General features: G+C 48.9%; 1 protein-coding gene across 16 annotated transcripts in view; it reads left to right on the forward strand.

Moving 5' to 3' along the window:
• Positions 1 to 1,707: 1,707 nt before the first annotated feature.
• The window catches only part of SLC41A3 (solute carrier family 41 member 3), a 64,637-nt gene continuing 42,609 nt past the window's right edge, over positions 1,708 to 23,735 (forward strand). For 3 of the 16 annotated variants that reach the window (XM_008982295.5, XM_054246019.2, XM_078351887.1), the window contains exons 1-2: positions 2,524 to 2,600; positions 11,509 to 11,808. In XM_008982295.5, coding sequence (XP_008980543.4) covers positions 11,536 to 11,808 — 273 coding nt within the window. In that variant the 5' untranslated portion in view covers positions 2,524 to 2,600; positions 11,509 to 11,535. Of the gene's footprint in view, positions 1,803 to 2,523; positions 2,601 to 3,481; positions 3,568 to 6,460; positions 6,543 to 11,508; positions 11,809 to 17,763; positions 17,836 to 23,278; positions 23,435 to 23,735 lie in introns of those variants that run through there. The other 13 variants (XM_078351884.1, XM_078351888.1, XM_035273948.3 and 10 more) reach the window with 11 other exon arrangements.

A 23,735-nucleotide genomic window follows, 5' to 3' on the forward strand; every position in this document is an offset into this window, starting at 1 on the left:
ATCTTCCCCACATTCTTAGCAAAGTTCCCAGGCATCTAGAAATCCCTGTTTTTCTTACTGACCAGCTGCAAGGTCACAAAGCAGATAATCTCAAAACTGCAGAATGTGTTTCTCAAGAAAGGTTACTTTTTAAATGTGAAGTATATCACAAGACATGTCACAAGTTAATAAACCGTTCTTTGTTCTGGCTTCTGTAAATCTGCTTCCTGCTTCGTCATCCGTACCACCTAGGTGCAAAAGGCACCCCATTTTCTTTGTCCTTTGCTCAGAATTAGGAAGTGATTCTGCTGAGCTCATGATTACGTTGAATAAAATCCTCCTGCAACCGATTTCCCACTACACCACAAGGCCCCCAGTCACCCAGAGGTGCCTTTTGGCTGGGAGGAGCAAATGTCTTTTCTCTTAGGAGCTGAGAAAACTCAGACTCTCATTTACCTATTAAAACAACCGTTCAGTTCCTCACACGAATGTGCAGGCAAGCTGAACCAAGATTAATTTTGGGAGAAAAAGCAATAGAGAAAACCCTTTAGAATGCATCTGTGAACTAGAATTAGAATCCTTAACAACTTCCTAGGAGAAAAACCAGCTCAGAATAAACCAAGGACTGTCAACCAAAGGAAGGTCTGGGGCTCGGGAGGACTTACCACTTCCATTAGGGGAGAAGCTCAAAGTCTGGGAGGCTTCAGTGAGCCCTCCTGGTATCCTAGCTCTGAATTCACAGAACTCCTTTGGGGTCCTGAGTATTCTCTCAGGTCCCATGTTGGGTGGCAAATTATTGTCGATGAAGAGTCAAACTGTCTAAAATACGTGAAGAGATTTATTATGAGCCAAATATGTGTGAGCACAGCCAGTGACACAGCCTTCAGGAGGTCTTGAGAACATGAACCCAAGGAGGTTGAGGTGCAGCTTGATTTAATACATTAGAAGGAGGCATGAGACATCAAGTTAAGTTCATTTAAGAAATAAATTGGTTTGGGCCAGGTGTAGTGGCTCATGCTTGTAATTCCAGCACTTTGGAAGATCACTTGAGGTCAAAAATTTGAGACCACCTGCCGATATGGTGAAACCCGGTCTTCACTAAAAATATAAAAATTAGCCAGGATGGTGGTGGGTGCCTGTAATCCCCACTACTTGGGAGGCTGAGGCACAAGAGTCCCTTAAACCCAGGAGGCAGAGGTTGCAGTGAGCTGAGATCGTGCCACTGCACTCCAGCCTGGGCAATAGAGCAAGACTCAGTATCAAAATAAATAAATAAATAAATAAATAAATAAATTGGTTTGATCCCGAAAGGCCAGACAACTCAAAGAGGGGGAGGGTGGTTCCAGGCTATAGGTCAATTTAAACATTTTCTGGTTGACAATTGGCTGAGTTTGTCCAAAGACCTGGGATTAAAGAAAGGAATATCTGGGTTAAGATAAGAAGTTGTGGAGACCAATGTTTTATCATGCAGATGAAGCATCTGGGTAGGGTAGCCGGCTTCAGAGAAAAGAGGTTGCAAAATGTTTCTTATCAGACTTAAAGTCTGCGTTGATGTAAATGCAGGAGAGGGATAATGAGGCCTGTCTGGCCTTCACTTCCCCTTATGGCCTGAACCAGTCTTTCAGATTAAATTTTAAAAGCCGTGATTGAGGAGGAAGTACATTCGGATGATTGGGGGCTGGGGGAAGGGGCTTAGAATTTATATAATGATCTGTTTTACTCAGTCTTGTGAATCATCATGCCTCCCTCCAGAGGTGGCCTAGACCTCTTTGGATCCCGTTCCCAGCACGCGGACTGTCAAAAAGCATTTTCGAGTCCACCAGGTAAAATTGAAGGGGACTGGGAATTGTCAATTTCATTAGATGTGATGGTAACACTATGGAAATGTTTAAAAAATAGGCCTCATTGATTAAACATACTCGAGTATTTAAAGGAGAATTTATGTCCTGGGATGCTTTAAAATTACTCTGGAATAAAAAGGAAAAGGAAAGGCGTATGAGGGGTGAAGCACAGACTTTTTTTTTCGTGTTAGGCAAAATGCAGGCCCCACGGGAAGCTGGCTGTGGGGTGGGTTCCTGTTCTCTGGGCCTTTCCACCCTGACAACTCCATAATAAAACCTACAGCCGCACCGCCGCCTGTGCCGCAGCGCTCACGCAGGGGCGGCCGGTGGGACCCCAGCTGCTCAGACCCCGCGGCCGGGTCCCGGGGTCCACCCACCTCCCTTTCCCGCAGGGGGTTTCTCCAGTCAAGCCCCAACCCTTGGGTGTAAACCCGTTCCCCGGCGACAGGAGCCGGACTGGCGCGGGTAGGCGCTGCGGGGAGGGCCCGAGCTCGCGAGCCTCCGCCCCACACTTCCATCCCCGCGATCCTCGGCTCCCAGCTCCCCGGGCCCCGGTGGGGCTCCGCGCTGCCCGGGCCGGAGCGTCCGCGACAGTCCCAGAGCGCCAGGCCGCCCGAGGTCCCGCTGCCCGGCCGGGGCGGAGCCAAGGACGCGAGGCCTTCCCGCTTCCTGCCGGAGCCGCGGGCCCGCCCCGGCGTCCTCTGCCCGCCTCTTTCCCGCCGCCGCCTTGGAGGGGACCTGATAAGCGCGGCTCTGTGCCTGGCGTGGTTAGGGCGGAAGGTGCGGTCAGCCGGGGCCAAGGCGGGTCGGGGAGGCGCGCGGGAGAGGGCGCCCGGGCGGGGGTGCGTGGGAGGTGGGTGAGCCGGGCGCCGGGTCCTGGGTGGGAGGTGCGTGAGCCCAGGCACGACGGGGACCAGGTGGGGGCCGGGATTCTGGGGACTCGGGGAGGGGAGGGCACGCGGGAGATGAGGTAAACCCGAGGGGTCGGAGGGGTAGCCTGGGGCGGAGTGGGGCCACGCCTGGGGGAGGCCGTTGGGGCTCGCCGGGGTGCGGGCTGGTTCTGCCCTTAGGTGTCTGAGGCCGCTCCCTACACCGCCGCGGCGTGCACTCAGCGGCCGGGTCTCCTCCCTCCTAGCCTGCTGAGGGCACGGCTCCTGGGTGGATGTCACAAGGGTGACTCCTGCAGTTGCCTGCAGCTCCCCTGCCCAGGGAGCCCTCGCTGCTGCCTCAGCCAGACGTCCCGCCAGTCACTGCCATAGGCTCAGCCCACTGTCCTGGGTGGGCTCGGTGCAAACCTCTGGTGAGGAAAGCCTCCTGGGGTGCCCAGCCAGGAGTCTCTCTCAAAGTCCCACACTCTTTCCAAGCAGGAGAGCCAGCGGGATAGGTCTCTTTATAATCCCATTTATGTTGTTTTCCTTTTTCTTCCAGTTTTTTCCATATGACTTTAGTCATCAAATCCCACTTTTTTAGAAACCTTTTACACCAGTGTTTTTCAAACTGTGGTCCCAGGACTAGCACCACTGCCTTCCCTGAGATGTGCTAGAAACATGGGTTCCCCAGCCCCACCCCGACTTTCTGAACCCCGAACCTTGGGGGTGGGTCCCTGTACTTGTCTTTAGCAGGTTCTCCTGGTGGTTCTGATCACTGATCTGAACCCTTAGGGCTTTGAGGAGGCTGAACTGGGGTGAGGATGGGCCAGGTGCCCTGTGATGAAAATGCGTGACTCCAGTCTTCACAGCCTTACACGGTAGGCAATCTTACCCCATTTCACAGATTAGGCAACAGAGGTACAGAAAGTTTAACTTTTCCAAAGTCACACACCTAGAAAGGGGAGGAGCTGGGATTCCGACCTTGGGTTCCAGCTCTAGAACATTCCCACTGAAGCAAGGTCTCCTGTGAAGGTGGGGAGGGGTGAAGCCCAGAGCCTTGCCTGCCTTTGGGTGAGCTCTGATCTGTGTGAGCGGCTGGCACCAGGCCCCAGAGCAGGATGTGTTCACTATGGGGTACTGACTGAGTGCCCAGAGCCCGGGTCCAAGGCGAGCCTCACAGGGTGACACAGGGATGCTTCTGGGTGACAGTGTCTGTTTCCTCTTAAGTCCGATGGGGGCGGACATCTCTTTACCCTTTGCTGGCAGCTGGGAGGGTGGGCAGCCTTACAGATCCAAGTGTGGCTCTGACCTGTGGCCCTGGGTGGGCCATGACCTGCCCTGCCCAGCCCAGCCCTTCTCAAAGCAGGATAAAGGTCTCTGACCACTGCCCCATAGCAGGGTTTCTTGGCCTCCACACTACTAACATTTGGGGCCGGGCAGTTCTTTGCTGTGAGGGGCTGTCCTGTAGCACCCCCTGTCGGGACAACCAAAACCATGTGCAGACACTGCCCAGTGTCCTCTGTGGGGACCCTAGAGGTGATGCCTCCACCCCCATCCTGGCTCCTCCCTGGGGCTCCAGGGTGAGAGGTTTCTTGGTGCACAGCCCCCTTTCCCACAAGAGCTTCCTCCGGCCTGTGCTTGAGGACTTGGTTGTTCATCTGCACGAGCTGTCAGTGACACAGGGACATTGGAGCCATGTTCTCCCTGCAAACACTCCAACGTTCAGGTGGAGCTGAGGGGCCTTTGGCCACTCCCACAGCTGTGAGGCCCCCCACCCTGCAAGGCACTCAGAGCAGGTGGGAATGACTGTGGTGTTGATGGCAGCTGGGCCCTGCTGCTGGGTCACCCTGGCCAGGCCCTCCTCTGGCACCATGTGCAGGCACAGTGAGGGTGGACCCAGGGCTGGACCTAGGTCCGGCTGCATGTATGTCCCCAGCACAGACCACACATCAGGGCAGCACCTGCTGCTCTGGTGTTTGCTGTCACCAAGCACAGTTGCTGTGTGCTCTTGGATGAACCTCCTCGGGTATGCATGTGAGTGATTCACCCGGACTGGGACTGAGTGAGGACGCATGGCCTCTAGTGGTCACTGGCCAGTTGCCTCTGGCAGGGGAAAACCCAGAGCCCTTTGGCTGTGTTCAAGACCCTTCTCCCTACCCCTGCTCTAGTGCCACCAGATGGCAAGGTGAAGCACCTCATGCCAGGTTCATTCATTTATATTAAAAAAATTTTATTGACACATAATAGATGTACATATTTTTGAGGTACCTGTGATAATTTAACACAGTCATATAACTTGTGAAGATCAAATCAGTGCAATGTAGACATCCATCATTTTAGAGATTGGTCATTTATTCTAGAAACATTTGAATTCTCTTTTAGCTATTTTGAAATATATAATGGATTATTGTAAACTATAGTCACCCTATTGATCCATCAGACACTTTCTTATTTCTTTCATCAAACTATATTTCTAGCCATTAGCCATCCTCTCTTCTTCCCCTTGTCCCCCCATAGGCTTTGGTAACCACCAGTGAACTCTCTTCTTTGTGGAAAGTTTTTCAATTACAAATTTAATCTCTTTAATTGTATATCTATTAATATTTTTTATTTCTTCTGGAGTCAATCTTAATAGTTTGTGTGTTTCTAGGAATTTGTACATTTCATCTAGGTTTTCTAATTTTTTTTTAGCTTTATTTTTTAATATTTATTTTAGGTTCAGGGGTACATATGTAGGTTTGTTATAAATTAGATGTCATGGGGGTTTGGTGTACAGATTATTTTGTCACCCAGGTAATAAACATAGTACCCAATAAGTAGTTTTTGGGGTTTTTTTTGAGATAGGATCTTGCTCTGCCATCAAGGCTGGAGTGTAGTGGTGCAATCTTGGCTCACTGCAACCTCTGCCTCTTGGGCTCAAGGGATCCTCCTGCCTCAACCTCCCAGGTAGCTGGGACTACAGGTGCACTCCACCATAGCTGGATAATTTTTGTATTTTTTATAGAGACAGTTTCACATGTGGCCTAAGCTGGTCTCCAACTCCTGAGCTCAAGCAATCTGCTTATTTTGGCCTCCTAAAGCTCTGGGATTACAGGCATGAGCCACTGCACCTGGCCAGATAGGTAGTTTTTTGATCCTCTTTCTCCTCTCACCCTCCATTCTCAAGTAGGCCCTGAAGTCTGTTGTTCCCTTCTTTATGAGCATGTGTACTCAATGTTCAGCTCTCACTTATAAGTGGAACATGTGGTATTTGGTTTTTGTTTCTGCATTACATTGCTTAGGATTATGGCCTCCATTTCTATTTATGTCGCTGCAGAGGACATAATCTCATTTTTTCATGGCTGCATAGTATTCCTTGGTGCATATGTACTGCATATTCTGTATTCAGTCTTCTGTTGATGGGTATTTAGGTTGCTTTTATGTCTCTGCTGTTGTGAATGGTGCTGTGATGAACATACCTATACATGTGTCTTTAGGGCAGAATGATTTATATCACTTGGGGAAAAACCCAATAATAGGATTGCTGGGTTGAATGGTACTTCTGTTTTAAGTTATTTGAGAAATCACCCCACTGCTTTCCATGATGGCTGAACTAATTTACATTCCCACAAGCAGTGTATAAGAATTCCCTTGCAGCACTGTTTACAATAGCAAAGACCTGGAATCAACCCAAATGCCCATTGATAATAGACTGGATTGGAAAAATGTGGCACATATACACCATGGAATATTATGCAGCAATCAGAAATGATGAGTTCGTGTCGTTTGTAGGGACATGGATGAATCTGGAAAACATCATCCTCAGCAAACTGACACGAGCAGAAAATGAAACACCGCATATTCTCACTCATAGGTGGGTGATGAAAAATGAGAACACATGGACACAGAAAGGGGAGTACTAAACACTGGGGTCTATTGGGGGGAAAAGGGGAGGGCCAGTGGGAGGGGGAGGTTGGGAGGGATAGCCTGGGGAGAAATGCCAAATGTGGGTGAAGGGGAGAAGAAAAGCAAAGCACACTGCCATGTGTGTACCTACGCAACTGTCTTGCATGCTCTGCTCATGTACCCCAAAACCTATAATTCCCTTTTGTCTACAACCTCACCAGCATCTGTTATTTCTTGACTTTTTAATAATAGCCATTCTGACTGGTGGATTTTCCAATTTGTTAGCTTATAATTACTCATATATTCTCTTATAATTATGTTTATTTTAGGTCATAATGTTTCCTCTTTCATTCCTAATTTAAGTATTTGAGTCTTCTCTTTTTTTCTTGATCAGTTTAGAAAAGTGACATTTATAGCTATAAATTTCCCTCTCAGCACTGCATTAACACATGCCATAATTTTTTGGTATGTTGTGTTTTCATTTTCATTCATCTCAAAGACATTTCTAATTTCTCTTGTGATTTTGTCTTTTACCCATTAGTTATTTAAGAGTATGGACTGGACATGGTGGCTCATGCCTGTAATCCTAGCGCATTGGGAGCCCGAGGTGAGCAGATCACTTGAGCTCAGAAGTTTGAGACCAGCCTGGGCAATCCAGTAATGCTTCATCTCTACAAAAATTTAAAAAATTAGGTGGTTGTGGTGGCGCACACCTGTAGTCGCAGCTACTCAGGAGGCTGAGATGGGAGAATTGCATGAACCCTGGAGGTCTAGGCTGCAGTGAGCTGTGATCATGCGGCCTGGGTGCCCGACTGAAACCCTATCTAAAAAACAAAGAGTATGTTGTTTCATTTCCACGTATTTATGAATTTCCCAAATTTCCTTCTGTTACTGACATCTAATTTTATTTTATGGTGGTTGGATTTTTGTTTGATTTTGTGTGATTTCAGTCTTAAATTATTGAATTTGTTTCTCCTAAGATAGATCAAGCCTACAAAATGTTCCATGTGCACTTAAGGTTGAGTATTTTGCTACTGTTGCACAGAGGGTTCTGTAGAGATGTGTTTGATCTAATTGGTGTATCACGTTTTTGAAGTTTTCTTTCTTTTGTTGGTATGCTGTTAATTGTCCTATCAATTATTGTCTTTTTCTTCCTTTGATTCTGCCACTTTTACTTCATATATTTTGGGACTCTGTTGTTAGGCATATGTATGTTTGTAATTGTTACAGCTTTTTGATGGATTGACCCTTTTATCATTATCAAATATCGTTCTTTGTCTGTAGTGAGATTCTTGTCTTTATGTCTGTTTTGCCTGATATTATTAAAGTTGTAAAGCCACTCCAGTTATCTTTGGGTTACTGTTTGCATATTATATTATTTAAAGCCTTTTGCTTCCAACCTATCCATTTATATTGAATGTAATAATTGATAAGATGGGATTTATGTCTGCCATTTCGCTATTTGTTTTCTGTGTGTCTTATGTCTTTTCCCCTGTTTCCCCATTGCTACATTCATTGTTTTGTAGTAAGCAGATCTTTCCTAGTGTATCACTTTTATTCGCTTGTTATTTCTTTTTTTCTTTTTTTTTTTTTTTTTTAAGACAGAGTTTCACTCTTGTTACCCAGGCTGGAGTGCAATGGCGCAATCTCGGCTCACCGCAACTTCTGCCTCCTGGGTTCAGGCAATTCTCCCGCCTCAGCCTCCTGAGTAGCTGGGATTACAGGCACACGCCACCATGCCTAGCTAATTTTTTGTATTTTTAGTAGAGACGGGGTTTCACCATGTTGACCAGGATGGTCTCGATCTCTTGACCTCATGATTCACCCACCTCAGCCTCCCAAAGTGCTGGGATTACAGGCTTGAGCCACCGCGCCCGGCCTTGCTTGTTATTTCTTTACATTTTTTTTCTTAGAGATTGCCCTGAGGATTACAATCAGCATTTTGGTTTATAATAATCTAGTTTGGATCAATAGTAACTTAATTCCAACATGATTTACATAGTTGTCTTTAAATTGGATAAGAGAAAAAGGAGTTACTAACAAAAACGTGCTTATCCTTAAAAAAAGAAAATCTGTCTAGGTGGTTACCTTCACCAGTGCTCTTTCTTTCTCTGTGAGGATTCAAGCTACTGTCTAGGGTCCTAATTCCGTCTGAAAGACTTCCTTTAGTGTTTCCTTTAGGGCAGGTGCTCTGGAGACCAATGCTCTGTGTCTGTTTATCTGAAAATCTCTTAATTTCTCCTTTACTTTGAAAAGATAATTTTGCTGGTGAAGAGTTCTTAGGTGACAGCTTTTGTTCTCTGAGCACTTTGATGCCATCCTGTTGCCTTCTGGCTTCTATTTCTGCTGAGAAATGAGCTGCCAATCTCATAGAACAGTGGTCCCCAATCTTTCTGTCACCAGTGACTGATTTTATGGAAGACAATTTTTCAACAGACTGGGGCGGAGGGGAGGTGCTGGTTTGGGGATGAAACTGTTCTACCTCAGATCATCAGGCATTGGATTCTCATGAGGAGCGCACAACCTAGATCCCCTCATGCGCAGTTCACAACACGGTTTGAGCTCCTATGAGGATCTGATGCTGCTGCTGATCTGACTGGAGGGGGAACTCAGGCAGTGATTCTCGCCAGGAATCGCTTACCTTCTGCTGTGTGGCCCGGTTCCCAACAGGAGTTGGGGACCCCCGCTCTAAAGGATCTCTTTTACATGATGAGTTGCTGCTCTCTCCCTGCTTGGAAGATCTTTGGCAGGTCTTGTTGTGCTCTCTTGGAATTTATTCTACTTGGAATTTGTGGAGCTCCATGGATGTGGAAATTAATGCAATCAGGAAAGGTTTTGCCCATTATTTTTCAAATATTCTTTCTACCTTCCCCCTTTTCAACATTTATATTGTTATGCTTGATATTATTCCATAGTTCTTGGGGGTCCTGTTTCTTTTTCTTTGTTCTTTTTCATTTCTGTTTTTCATACTGAATAATCTCGATTTATCTTTCAGTTCAGTGATTCTTTATATTCCCCCCGCTTAGATCGGCCATTGGCTCTTACAGGGAATTTTACCTTCCAGCTGTTGTACTTTAAAACTCCTCAATTTCTATTTGGTTATTTTAAAAAATAATTTCTATCTCTGTACTGATATTCTGTATTTGAGTAGACATCATTTTGAAGCTTTCCTTTGGTTCTTTCAGTTTGGTTTATTAAGTTCTTGGAACATATTTAAAACAGCCAGTTCAAAGTTTTGTCCTCCTTCAGGGACAATATCTATTAGTTTTTTCTTTAATGGGGCATCCTTTCTTATTTATTGGCATGTCTCATTTTTGTTGTTGAAAGTGGACCTTTAACAGTTTATAACACAACAGGTGTGGAAATGAGATTCCCCTCCCCAGGATTTGCTGTTGCTGCTTGTTGTTGTGTAGTGACTTTTCTGAACCAATCCGGTAAACATCCTTCATTCTCTGTCGTATGTGACCACAGAATTCTCTGCCTAGTGCCAGCTGATGACCAGTTATAGATTTCCTTGAACTCTGTGCCTGGAACTCCATGCCTGGAATGAATGTGCCTCCTGGTCTTTACCCATGGGCCCTGTGTACACACTGGACACATCCAGTCCAGTGCTCACCAGAGCCTCCCCAGCCTTTACCTGCTGCTTGTACAAAGCCTCCAGGAGCTGCAAACTTGGGGCCTTCCTAGGAATTTCCTGAGTGTCTTCCTGGCCATGGGTGTAGCACTATCCATTAGTGGCCTGCAATTAGATTGGGGCAAAAGTAATTGCAGTTTTTGCCATTAAAAGTAATAACAAAAACCGCAATTACTTTTGCACCAAACTAATAGATTCCCCGAGTGTGTGGGAACTTTTCAAAACCCCCATTGACATCCCCTCCCTCAGCTTTTCCTTTGAAGCATTTTCATTAGTCTATTGTCTATCCCAGCAGGTAGCCACTGTGCCGATAATTGTTTTCTACGAACTTTTCCCAGGGCAAAAGGTTTTTGCACCAGGTGAACTCCAAGTGGGGTTAAATAGAGACAGCCCTCTAAGTGGGGTTTTAGGGATCCCCATATGGGTGAAAAAATAATTCTTTGGGCATGGGGATTTGAAAGAGCTCCAGCCTTGTCATACCCTCCAGGCTGCTGGCTCTCACTGCAATTGTGGGCTGTTGAGAGCTGGAGTGGGTGGTGGGACCAGGCAAGTTGGAACATCACCAGCATCTTGAACGTTACACAGTGATCTTTCTTGCTGAGAGTCAGCCATTTTTCTTGAATAGGTATTCCTGGATGCCTCAAGCCTTTGATACCAATAACAGTTCTGAAAAAGTTGATTTGGACAGTGTTTGCTGCCTTTTTTTTTTTTTTTTTTAAATTGAGACGGAGTTTTGCTCTTGTTACCCAGGCTGGAGTGCAATGGCGCGATCTCAGCTCACCGCAACCTCCGGCAGTTCTCCTGCCTCAGCCTCCTGAGTAGCTAGGATTCCAGGCACGCGCCACCATGCCCAGCTAATTTTTGTATTTTTAGTAGAGACGAGGTTTCACCATGTTGACCAGGATGGTCTCAATCTCTTGACCTTGTGATCCACCCGCCTCGGCCTCCCAAAGTGCTGGGATTACAGGCGTGAGTCACCGCCCCTGGCTGTTTGCTGTTTTTTTTAAATTGCTTTTATAGAAGCGAGTATTTTCAGAGGCCCTTTTTTGCTGACTTCAGCTTATATATGTTTGTGCTCTTCTGTATGTTTTGTGCTCACACATGTGCATATTAAACAACAAACTATTGTAAATTGGAGTTAATGATGCTGGTGGAGCAGGCGCAGAGTAAGGGCTGCAGTTTGGATGGGACGATGCCGGCCTGGGGCTGGACAGGTGCCTGAGGTGCCTCGAGTGTTAGTGCTGTGGGATTCAGGAACTCGGCCCTACAACACCCTGTTGCTTTGTGTCTCTCACTGTAGGACTGCCAGGCACTCAGCTGTGCCCACATGGATGGGACAGAGACCCGGCAGCGGAGGCTGGACAGCAGTAGCAAGCCAGGGGAGCTGGGGCTTCCTCACCCGCTCAGCACAGGAGGACTCCCTGCAGCCTCAGAAGATGAAGCTCTCAGGGCCCCTGAGAGCCAAAGTGTAGCCCCCAAGCCACTGGAGACTGAGCCTAGCAAGGAGACCGCCTGGTCCATCGGCCTTCAGGTGACCATGCCCTTCATGTTTGCAGGCCTGGGGCTGTCCTGGGCCGGAATGCTTCTGGACTATTTCCAGGTAAGAGAGAACTAAATGAGGATGGGGACGGGGGCACTGTCAGATGTCACCTATAGAGTAGGCAGCTTCACATCAGGTCCAGCTTAAAGGATACTGGAAAGGCCTCTCAAAAAGCCTTTTTTTCCTGTATATTGGGCAAGATTTTTTTCTTTTTTTTTTTGAGACGGAGTTTCGCTGTCATTACCCAGATTGGAGTGCAATGGTGCCATCTCGGCTCACCACAACCTCCGCCTCCTGGGTTGAAGCAATTTTTCTGCCTCAGCCTCCCAAGTAGCTGGGACTACAGGTGCATACCACCATGCCCAGCTAATTTTTGTATTTTTAGTAGAGACAGGGTTTCACCATGTTGACCAGGATGGTCTCGATCTCTTGACCTCGTGATCCACCCACCTCGGCCTCCCAAAGTGCTGGGATTATAGGTGTGAGCCACCGCGCCCGGCAGGCAAGGTTCTTTTAGTCTCTTGTCATAGAGACTAAATTTAATTCAAGTTAATTTTCAATAGATGGTTTATTAGCCCATATAATTGATGTAGACCAAAACTTACTTAATCATTTCCCTTCTGATGTACTTTGAAGTTTAACAGCTGTGTCAGTCAACTAGCACTGCCATAACAAAGTCCCACACAGTGCGGGGCTTCAACAACAGACCTTTATTTTCTCATAGTTCTAGAGGCTGGAAGTCCAAGATCAAGGCGCCTGCAGTGTTGGTTTCTCCTGCAGCCTCTCTCCTTGGCTTACCAGACACAGGCTTGCCTCCTCCCTGTGTCTTCACATGATCTTCCCTCTGTGCATCTCTCTGTCCTAATCCCTCTTCCTAAGCCCCGTCCGATTGGATTGGGACCCACCCTAATGACCTCATTTTAATTTAATTACCTCTTTGTTGTTGTTGTTGTTGTTGTTGTTGAGATGGAGTCTTGCTCTGTCACCCAGGCTAGAGTGCAGTGGCGTGATATTGGCTCACTGCAACCTCCGCCTCCCAGGTTCAAGCGATTCTCCTGCCTCAGCCTCCCAAGTAGCTGGGATTACAGGCATGTGCTACCATGCCTGGCTAATTTTTGTATTTTTAATAGAGATGGGGTTTCATCATGTTAGCCAGGATGGTCTCCATCTCCTCACCTCGTGATCCACCTGCAGGAGCCTCCCAAAGTGCTGGGATTACAGGCGTGAGCCACCACACCCGGCCTAATTTAGTTACCTCTTAAAGGCCCTGTCTCCAATTACAGTCTCATTCTGAGGTACTGGGTGTTAGGACTTCAACATATGAATTTTTGCAGGGACATACTTTGGCCCATAACTACTTAAAAATATTACTAACAAATGCTACAATGAATAATCTTGACATAAATCATTTTCTACATTTCTGAGTAAATCAGTAGGATAATTTGTTGCAAGTAGAATTGCTGCGTAAAGAGCATGTGTCTTTGTGGCTTTTATGGAGATCACCAAATCATCCGTCTAGTGGTAGGACGTCATCCTTCCTCCAGCACCCCAGGGAAATGCTTGTTCCCAACACTCAACCAACACAGGTCTTTTTAACCTTTTTGATCTTTAGTAATCTGCTGGCTGGAAATTGCATTTCATTATATTTAATTTAATTTCTCTTGGTGCCTAACAAGTTATCCCAAAACTCACACATTATATTAAGCATGTGTGTATTATTTGGATCCAAATAATACACACATGCTTAATATAATAGCATGTATTATCTCATGGTTACTGTGGGTAAAGAATCCAGGTAAAGTTTAGCTGGCTTTCTGTTTCATGGTCTCTCCTGAGGCTGTGGCTCCAGTCCAGCTCACTCACAGGGTGCCGTTCCTGGTGGGTACTAGCTTACCAGCCTCAGCTTCTTCCTGCTGTTGTCCAGAGGCCCCCTCAGGTCCTCTCCATGTGGACACCTCCAGCATGGTGCCCGCTGCATCAGGGTGCAGTCCTAGATGGAAATAGAGACTGCTGGTGAGACAGACATCACTGTCTTCTGTAACCTAGACACAGAAGCAGCATGACCTTGCTTCTGTTGGTGTGAATCAGGTCACCACGTTCAGCCACATTCCAGGGGAAACGATTGCCTAAGAGCATCAGTACCAGGAGGCAGGGTCAGGGGCCGTCCTTGAGGGCTGCTGCCTGCCATGGTCATTATCGTGTGGTCTGTGCTGCTTATTATGAGTGAGAGAGGTTGAGGATCTTGACATTTCTTTTATATTCTTTGCTCTTATTTCTGTGGAGTGGTTGTCTGTTTTCTTCTTGATACCTAGGGGCTTTGTATATATTAAGGAAATTGGTCATTTAATTGTGATGTGGATTACAAATGTTTCCTATTTTTTTTTTCATTTGTCTTTTGACTTTGCTTTTAGTGGCTTTTTGCTGTGCATTCATTTTTTCAAATGCAGTCTCAGTCATCTGTCTTTTAGTCTCATTCATCTTTCTTATAAGGCTCTGAGCCTATGCCCTCCTTAGAAACAAGCTGCTTTTTATATAGGTCCCTATCTGCCCGTGTGCATGCACAGAGCAGCATGTATTAGAGTCTAGGGATGTGTTCCTATGAAGAAGAAAAGCTCCCCTCTGCTACAAGCTGCTTTCTTTGCATTTATATGAGAGGTTCAAAGTGGGTGTACACAGCTGTTGTGCTGGTCTGCATTGTTTGTTGACTGGTTATTGTTTAGTTCAGTGCAAACATTTCAAAACTGGAAGCTTTTCATTACAGTGCTTATATTCAGCTCCTCTTTAAAACTCAGAAGATTTGGCAACATGTGGTTCATGTATCAGTTTTCTGTTGCTGTGCTCAGATTACCACAAATGTAGCAGCTTAAAACAACACACACTGAATAGCTCATGGTTCTGTAAGGCAGAGTGCAGGCATGGTATGGCTGGGCTCTCTGCTAAGGGTCTCAATGGCTGAAATCCATGCGCTGGCCAGGATGTGTTCTCTTGAGGCTCTGGAGAAACATCCACTTCCAAGCGTATCTCTGTCTTCAGAACTCCCCTCCTTGTGTTCCTCTTTGAGGCTGAAGGACTGCGGTTCCATTTCCTTGCTGGCTGTCAGCCAGGGGCTGCACTTCACTTCTCAAGGCCACTCCCGTGTCCTGCCATGTGGCCTTTCCATCTTCAAAGGGATTAGTGGAGAAACCTGCCTTGAGTGAAACCCCTTTCTGACTTCAGGAAGTGCCTACTCCCTTTAAAGGGTTTATCTTATGAAGCCAAGCTCATCTCAAGTGAATCTTTCTGAAATTCCACCAGGCCTCCTCACCAGAACATGTGGAGCAGGCAGGAATGCCAGCAGTCTCCAGAAACAAATCTGGTTCTGGGCTCCATGCATGGGCTGGGATGAGTGTTGTGTGCATGTGCCTGGAAGAACGGGGGTCTCCAGGCAGGTTATGGCCTTTCAAGGACACGGAGCAGCCTAGAAAGGCCAGGAGGACAAGAGGGCTGGCTGGAGAGACATTTGTGTGGGCAGAGAGAGAAGACTGGGGGTGCAGGAGGAGGTGAGGGCAGCCTATTTTGACTGCCTCCTTTTCACTCTCCTGCCTCCTCTTCACTCATGCCCTAGGGTTATGGGGATAGTGGACACGCAACACCTGGCCCTGGACAGGTGGGGACCACGGCAATTTTTCAGTCCTCATATCCACCACCCAGGCAGGAGGACGCCACACACCTTGCAGGGCCTCTCGAGAGCAGAGTGAGCCAGCAGGGGATGTGGGGGGCAAGATTTGTCCTAACAAGAGACGGGGGAACTGATCCCACCTCCATTCCTGACTATTTACATAATTTCACAGGGTGGTGGAAACTGAAGTCTGCTTCTTGGGGTTGTGGAGGGACAGTGCCTGCCCTGAGATAAGGATGCTGTTGGGCTGGGAACCTCGTCCACAGGAGCAGAGTCAGGAGGGGAATGTACTGCTCGCAGCATCTTACTCTCTCCAGGTGTTGGGGCAGCACTTTATAGTTTTAGGCCTTACCCTATCTTTGACCCCTTGATGCCTTGATGCCAGCTTCAGCCCTGGTGGTGACTGAGACTTTCAGGGAATAGAACAGCCTCTCCAGGAAGCAGGGTAGGCCCTTGGCCAAGAGGGAGAGGGCCATGTGGTGCCCTTGGAAAGTATCTGCTTTGTGGCTAGGAAGGGGAACAGAGGGATTTGGTGGTCTGGGTATGGAGATTGCCTGTCCCTGGGAGGCTTAGATCTGGCTTAATCAGTGCCTGTGACAGTGGTGACACCCAGTGAAGGTTCCTTTGCCACCTGTCACTTCATAAGAGTTCTTTGAGGGGCCCATCTGCCTCCTGCTGACCCTGGCTGCCTGTGGCCCACTCAGGAAGTGGGGGTGCTGCCAGGTGCTTCCTGCAGAGCTGGTGCTCTGTATTTCAAGAAGGAAATGAGGGCCTTGGCCACCGTCGGCAGTGCCTGAACCTTAGAGGATCAGGAGCGATTGGCTGAGGCCTTGCGTTGTGGCTGTAGTATATGCGTAGGCATTTGTAACCCTGTTTTAAGTTTTGTTTGTTAGTGAGGCAGCAAATTCCCAGAGCTCTTTACATCCAAGTGAGGCAGCTTCGAGGCCATGGGCCAAAAGCCTGTGCACAGGTGCAGAGGGAGCCACTGGCAGGCCAGGGTGCCGATGCCATTGATTGCCTGATGCTTGGCCACTGTGCTGACCCTTGGAGGTTTGCTCCTTATAAGGGACTTTCTGGTTAAGATGGAAAGCAGCACCCTTCCCCTGAGCTCCCTTGAATATTACACAGCAGCACCCTCCATGAAGCCTACAGCACCCCCACCACCACCACCATGAACAGCCAGCCCATCTCAAGGGGCCTTGGGTAGCCAACGGCCCCAGGGAGGGGTGACTCCTCTGGCACCATGGCATTTGGCAAAGGACTGAGGACACGGGAGACCACCCCTCCTGCAGGTGGGATATGCCAGAGGGCCCAGGTTTGGCTCTATTCTGTTTTTAAGGAGACCTCAGCAGCTGTACTGAGGTTGGGAGTGCCACTTCTGAAGGCATAATGGGCAGCGGGTGTGGAGGGTCACAGGCACAGCGTCTTTGAGAGCCTATGCTTCCAGGAGAGCCCAGCATGTGGCCAGCAGCTGCTCCTCTGATGGTGTACAGTGCAGGGTGGAGGAGAGCATTTCCCTGGATCCGAAGCCCCTAAACAACTTATGGTCATCAGCCTCTAGACTCCAGGGCTTGAGGAAAGGTTGCTAACACCCCCTCTTCCATGAAGGCATTTCTGGGGGCACCAATAAGAGTGACTGCTGATTTTGACTTGGACAAATTCTAGAACCTTTTGTTGGAGAAGTCCATTTGAGTTGGGTTGCTTTGCAGATGACAGCATAAATGGGCACAGGTAAATTTTGTAGATGAGAAATATGTTGCTTCCAGAACCCCAAAGAACTAAAAGGTGTTGGAGACTTGTATTAATGTTGTGGGTGCTGAGAGGGTTAATAGCCTTGTTGCAGAGTTGGAGATGGAATGGCTCTCAGTTTACCAAATAATTTTCAGGAGTTTGACTAAGGTGCCAGGCTTTGCACCACATGTAGGGTGATGGCCCCCTCTCTTGTTGTGAGCGCCTTTGTGGGTCACTTATATGCCCTTAATGAGTATATCAGAGGAGCCTCTGTGAAGGAGGCCATCGTCAGTGTAATGTAACTGTGCTCCTGAGAAAGATGGATGCAGGGGAGACCTTGGCTGCATGACTGCGTGTGATGGCAGACTTGTGGAGGTCCCTGTGGGGAGCCTGGAAAAGGTATCTAGTGTCCCTTTAGAGGCGAAGGCCAACTATGCCTGAGAGCCTGGTGAAATAGGCACTGAACAGAACGTATTAGCCAAGTCTATAGCAGCAAAGTACCAGTTGATTTGGATGCAGCCAGTGATTTCAGTAATATTCGGTTTTGGATGTGGGGTCTACATGGACAGAGTCATGGCATTAAGGTGGTGGCAATCTACCATGAGGCACCCTTTTATTCTCTGCAGGCTTAGGAATGAGCCAAATTGGCTTGTGAAGAGGAGAAGCAGGGGGATTGGCACACCCTGTTCAAGTCTCGCGTAAGTTTCCCCCTTGAAGGTCCTGTTGTAATTTGCATTGGTGGTAGTAACTGTTTTAGTGGGGAGTGGGGGAGGGTCTCTGGAATCTCATCTGGTCAAGCCAACTGATAAGTTAGACCCGGGTGGCAGGAGTGCCAGAGAGCACCCACCAGACTCACACCAGCCTGAAGTCAGTTAATGGTAGTTCTCGTCATGGGGGTGAAAACAGTCCTTTAGGGTGAGAGGAGATGACAGATCCTCCCTTATTACATGGCAACACCCTCTGTGTTGAGGTTCAAGCCAGCAATTGGCAGTTGCATCCCAGCTGGCTGTGTGGGCTTATTCGCAAGCAAAGAGCAAGTAGGGAGAGCTGGCCAGGTGTCCTCAGTCACGGTGGGCCCATCTGTTCATGAGGCAGTTGTTATAGTCACCTCCTTTTCACCTCGTCAGTGAGGGAGGGGGTCTCACCCTTGGGTTATGGGTATGGTGGACCCTTGACACCCAGCCCTGGATAGGTGAGGGCCACAGCAGTTTGTTCGTTCATTCACTCACTCACTCACTCACTCACTCACTCACTCATTCAGGCAGCATATACTGTGTGCCTGTGCCAGGCAGATGGTCCTGCCCTCATGTCGCTCACACAGCAGGTGCGGGGGTCAGTGTTGATAACAGTGAGGGCTGTGTGCCCCAGCAAGTGGTGGGAGCGGCCCTGTGGAGGGAGGCCAAGAAGATCCCCCTTCCCCAGGAGGGGGTGTTGCAGGGGAGGCAAGAGAGGCTACTTGGAGACACTGCAGGAGCAGGCCACCCTGGCAGGGAGTGGACAAGTCTTTAATCTTCACATGTGGGGGGGTTCTACCAGTCAAGATCAGAAGCAGAAAATAAAGAAGAACCTTAACTTTTTTTTTTTTTGAGGCAGAGTTTCGCTCTTGTTGCCTAGGCTGGAGTGCAATGGCGCAACCTCAGCTCACCACAACCTCCACCTCCCAGGTTCAAGCAATTCCCCTGCCTCAGCCTCTGAAGTAGCTGGGGTTACAGGTGTGTGCCACCACACCCGGTTAATTTTGTATTTTTAGTAGAGACAGGGTTTCTCCATGTTGGTCAGGCTGTTCTTGATCTCCCAACCTCAAGTGATCTGCCTGCCTCGGCCTCCCAAAGTGCTGGGATTACAGGCATGAGCCACCTTGCCTGGCCGAACCTTAACAGTTATTTAAAATTTAATTGGCCTGATCTGTGAGACCTGAACAAAATGGGGGAAGAATTCAGAACTATAAGAATGACCATCTGGCTCAGAACCTGCCTAGGATCAAGGTGACCCTGAGAAATGAATTGGATGCTGTGTTGGAACCGCTCCTGGGAACATGAGCAGTTCCCATTTCAGCATCAGAAATGTACTCCAGAGCCCCCTGCCCACTCTCTGCAGACCCTCCCCTGAAAACACACCCCGGTAAGAATGAGGCGGTGGGCAGAGATCGGTGGTCTTCAGTGTTCTGATCCTGTGGTCTTTGTGGGGCCTGGGCTGCCTGTTGTGGAAGCCCCCAGGGTGGTCCTGGTGTACCTGATGGGTGAGAACCACTGATCTTGTGCCACTTTCTCATGCAGTGGGCTGTGGGGTGGGCCGGAGGCCCAGAGAAGGTCACACAGAAACCACCAGACGCCAGACCTAGATTCCACCTGCTGCTCTGTGCAGCTAGAATCTAGTTCAAGCTCCTTGAGATTTTTCTGCTGTGCTACTGAGCTATTTTTAAAACCACACTCTTGATTTTCTGGATAATAACCCAATGAGCTGTGTTGACATGTTTTGTTGTCAAGTTTTCACAGGAGAGTCACTTTTCTAATTACATTATTTGCTTTTGATGACAATTTATTTTGTGATTTATAAAAACAAATAATCACACTTGTCAGAATAGAAAATTATAAAATAAAGACAACATTTCACTGCACATGCGTGTGTGTGTGTATCTTTGTTTCTCACTCAAGTTTTAAACAGATTTGAGAAACATTTTTGTAATAATTTGTAACTTACTTGCTCAGACACCCCTTTTTATATGAGAGTGGGCAAATGATTGTTAATTTCTGCATCTCCTGCACTGAAGAGGATGTTTCCAGATTTGTGTATGATTATACATTGTGTGGTGGTGTCTGACCACGTCCAAAACTCTGATGACACTGCGAGAGGTGCTGACACCTGAAGGAAGTGATCACTTGTCAGGGGCTGCTCACCTGTGTGCCTTGGGAATGGGCATCCCATGACAGGCCTTGAGCAGCCAGAGAAACCAGGCCAGCCTAGAGGACTCTGTCTTTAACCAGTAACCTTCTGCAACGCTTCTCTCAGAATCAGGCCATTTCTCTCTGCCTCCTGTTGGTTCAGTCTTCTGTTCGAACAAACTGATCCTAACCATGGATGACGGACAGCGATGGGGTTGGCAGGCAAAAGTGGCAGCCTGGAAGCTGAGGTCTCGGCTTGCCTTTGATACTAACTTGCTGTGTGGTCTTGAGAAGACCGTTCATTTTTTTCATTTGCAAAACATAATGCTGTAGTTCCTGTGAACATCCCAGGGCTGTTGTGAAATTGATAGAATGCGAGAGAGCTCTGAGAAATACAGACTGCCGTGCAAGGGAAGAGCCGAGCATTCCTTCAGTTATTTGCAGTGACTGAGTGCTTGCATGTGGCCGAATCTGCTCTGTGCCCTCATTATGCCCTGGGTTTGTTCAGGGCACTTGGACAGATCATCATTTCATTTCTTTTTTTTTTTTTTTTTTTTTTTGATTATCTGATAAGCTGTGTCCGTTCCACTCACAGTGTACCCTGGAGTTTAGGGCAGAGGCTGGCAAATACTAGGCCCTAAGTACTGATCCGTGGAGCGAAACCATGGAGAATCCCCAAGATTGCAGCGGTGAGAGGGCTCTGTTCTCAGGAGGGGCCTCATGCCAGGGAGGGAGGGCAGATACACCTGCAGTTCACGCTTCTGTTATGCAAAAGTGGGACCTGTCTTCAGAGAGGTTCAGAGAGTATGTTGAGAATTCTGGGAAAGAGCTGTTAGGTTCTGGCTGAGAGGAGATGCCTCAGCTGGCCAAGAGGCCTGGCAGATGTTTGGCCTCAGTGACATGTTGGCCTGCAGCAGAGGGCAGGAGCATGGGCATGGCCCCTGTGAGGGTCGTGAGAAATTCCCTCTGCAGCTACAGCATAGGTCCATGGACTAGAAAAAAGGAGGCTCACATGGATGTCTTTCCAGACTCCAAGGGGTCCAGGCGCCCTTTTCTTAGGCTGTGCATTGACAGCCATGGAGGATGTGTGAGCAAGCGCCATCCTCACAGTGCACCTGTGGGTTGTGCCTGTGAAGAGCACACGCTGGTTTTGCAGGGAGACAGGTTAGAGGGACAAAGGGCCGTGGCGAAGGCAGCGTCTGTGGGTGGAAGTTGGGGACAGCTGTGAGAGAGGTGTGGGGAGAGGCAGAGAGGATGTGGGATTGAGGTGGTTGGGGTTCGGAGTGAGGCTTGCATTTCTAGCAGAACCTTTCCTTGAGGCGGGCCACTTGGGAGAGGCCAGCTTGGAAGCAGTGGTCCTGAGAGACTGGCGGAGTGAGACACATGCTAATCCCTACCAGGGCCTGGGTATATGGTCTGAAAGCTTGGAGAAGAGGTCTGGGCTGAGAGATCTGGGAGTTGCTCCATCTGAAATAGCAAGATCATGGGTGAGGAAGAGAGTTCCCAAATGGAGTTAACTACCGCCATATAAGAAAGGACACCAAAGGTTAGCAGCTTGTTTAAAGCCATTGTTTGATGCTGAATCTGGGCAGGGCCCAGTGAGAAGAACCGCCTGCTCTGTGTTGTGGCTGTTGCGGCAGCCCAAGATGGCACACTCACATACCAAGCTGGGCTATAGGCAGGACCCTGGCATGTGGCCTCTATGTGTGACCATGTGGTCTTCCTCACAGCAGAGTAGCTAGGAGCATGAGCAGCCCAAAAGATAAAAAGTTAAAAGATAAAAGTTGTCGGTTTCTTAATATCCACACCCATAAACTGACTGCCACAGCGTCTCTTCTGCTGTGTTCTCTTGGACAAGCTGTGGGGACAGTGGGAAGAGGGGTACAGAAACTCTAGCTCTCAGTGGGAATTGTGCGGGAGTTTAGGGCCCATTATGCGTTGCTCCTACAAGGGGCTTGAAAATATCTGTTGAATGAATGAGTAAATGAAGGGTGTGAGCAAAGATGCAGTGTGAGGAATATTGGGGGCACGAGGGGAGCAGGTGCTGGAGAAATTCATCTGGAGTTCGGTTGCAGGGACAGGCTTGGGGAGGCCGGTGGGACCCACACTGGGGAGGGCAGTTGACTCCAGGCTGGGGTCTGCACTTGAGCCTGGGATAGGCTGTCCGATGGGAGAAGCAGGTAAGGTGCCCGACTAGGGTCACAGTTTAGGGATGAGAGTGGAAGTGAGGCCTAGACCTGACAACAGCCCTGCGTTCAGCAGGTGTGAGTCTGACCATCAGCCTCGGGCTTCTGCCTGCCCCAGCCTGCCCTCAGGCATGAACATTCTGTTCCTGGTGCCTGTGGAATGAATGTACAGAGGATGCATCCAACAACAGAACCCCCGGGGTCAAAGAGGTGGCTTCCCAGACCCTTCTCCTCTGGGTGAGGAGGGTCAGCAGGGCCAGTCTGAACTTTGTACATGAAGAAAGCCAGGTCACTTTGGAAGCATGTTTATGAGTCTTCCAGGCTGTGGAGGGAGAATAGGGCTGCGTTTTTTTCTGTGAACACAGCTTCCTGTGGCCATGAACCCGCTGGCTGGACACAAGTCGAGATGACCCAGGGTGTAACTTCCTGCCCACAGACTGCTTGACCTTGAAGAATATAACTTGAGGTCTGTAGAACTGGCCCAAGGAGGTAGTCCCTCTGTGCTGACATCTCCCCAGGCCCTCCTCTGCCAGGAGGGGAGCAGCCCAGGGCACTTGTACAGGGCAAGGTGGCAGCAGACCTCGGTCTGGGCACTCACCAAGGCCAGGCCCCACGTGGGATCCAGCTTTGTCCAGCCCAGCCAGTATCGACCGGCCTGCTGGGCTGCTGGATGCTGTCCAGGTCGGTGCAGAGGGACCATGAGCCTTCATGGCAGGCCGGCACAGGGAGGTCCTGGCAGACACACAGCCACTGTCTGAGGAGAACCTGACCTTCAGGGAGGGACAGCAGGGGCCGGCGGAGTCTCCGGAATGAGGCCCTGAGTCACACTGGCCTTTGTTCCTCACTCATCTCTGCTGGCCCTCTGCCAAGGGGCTATCAGGGAACTCTGCAGACGCAGGGCACCTGGCGACTGGGAAGCCTCTGTTTGTGTGGACTTCTTGGGAAGAACATCCTGGTGTGGGCCAGGAGGAGAGGACTGGAGGGACCCCAGGCTCCGACTGCATGCTCCTAGGATCGTGGTGCATTGCCTGGCCATGGTGGTCACTCAGCTAAATCTGAAGTTTTGCTTTCAGGGCAAGAAGCTGCGAGGCTTCAGCTGTGAGCTCACCAGGTCCTCACATGGGGTCTTGCCTGAGTCTTTCTTCACCATCATGTGCCAGGTCGTGGTGCCCATTCTGCTGTCTGGCTTGGGCATGATGATGGCCGGCCTGGTGATGAACACCATCCAAGTGCGTACTGGGTGTTTGGAGGTCGGGGGTGGGGGGTGGGGGGCACACAGACCAGGTCTCTTGGCCCCACAGACAGGGCAGGCTGGAGACATGAGAGGCCTCTGGAATAGGACAGCAGCCCTGAGCCTGCCTTTGCTGCTTGAGCATCCTAGGTGTCAGTGAGGTTGGCAGGAGGGACCTCTAACACTGAGACCTCAGCATTGGAGATTCATAGAACGATGGAGGTTTGTCAGAACCTTAGCCTGCGCGTGCTTCCTCAGCCCAGGAGCTCAACCACCTTCCTCCCAGAGCATGTGGGTTC

This window comes from Callithrix jacchus, chromosome 15, assembly GCF_049354715.1.
Source record: "Callithrix jacchus isolate 240 chromosome 15, calJac240_pri, whole genome shotgun sequence".
Taxonomy (NCBI): Eukaryota; Metazoa; Chordata; class Mammalia; order Primates; family Cebidae; genus Callithrix; species Callithrix jacchus.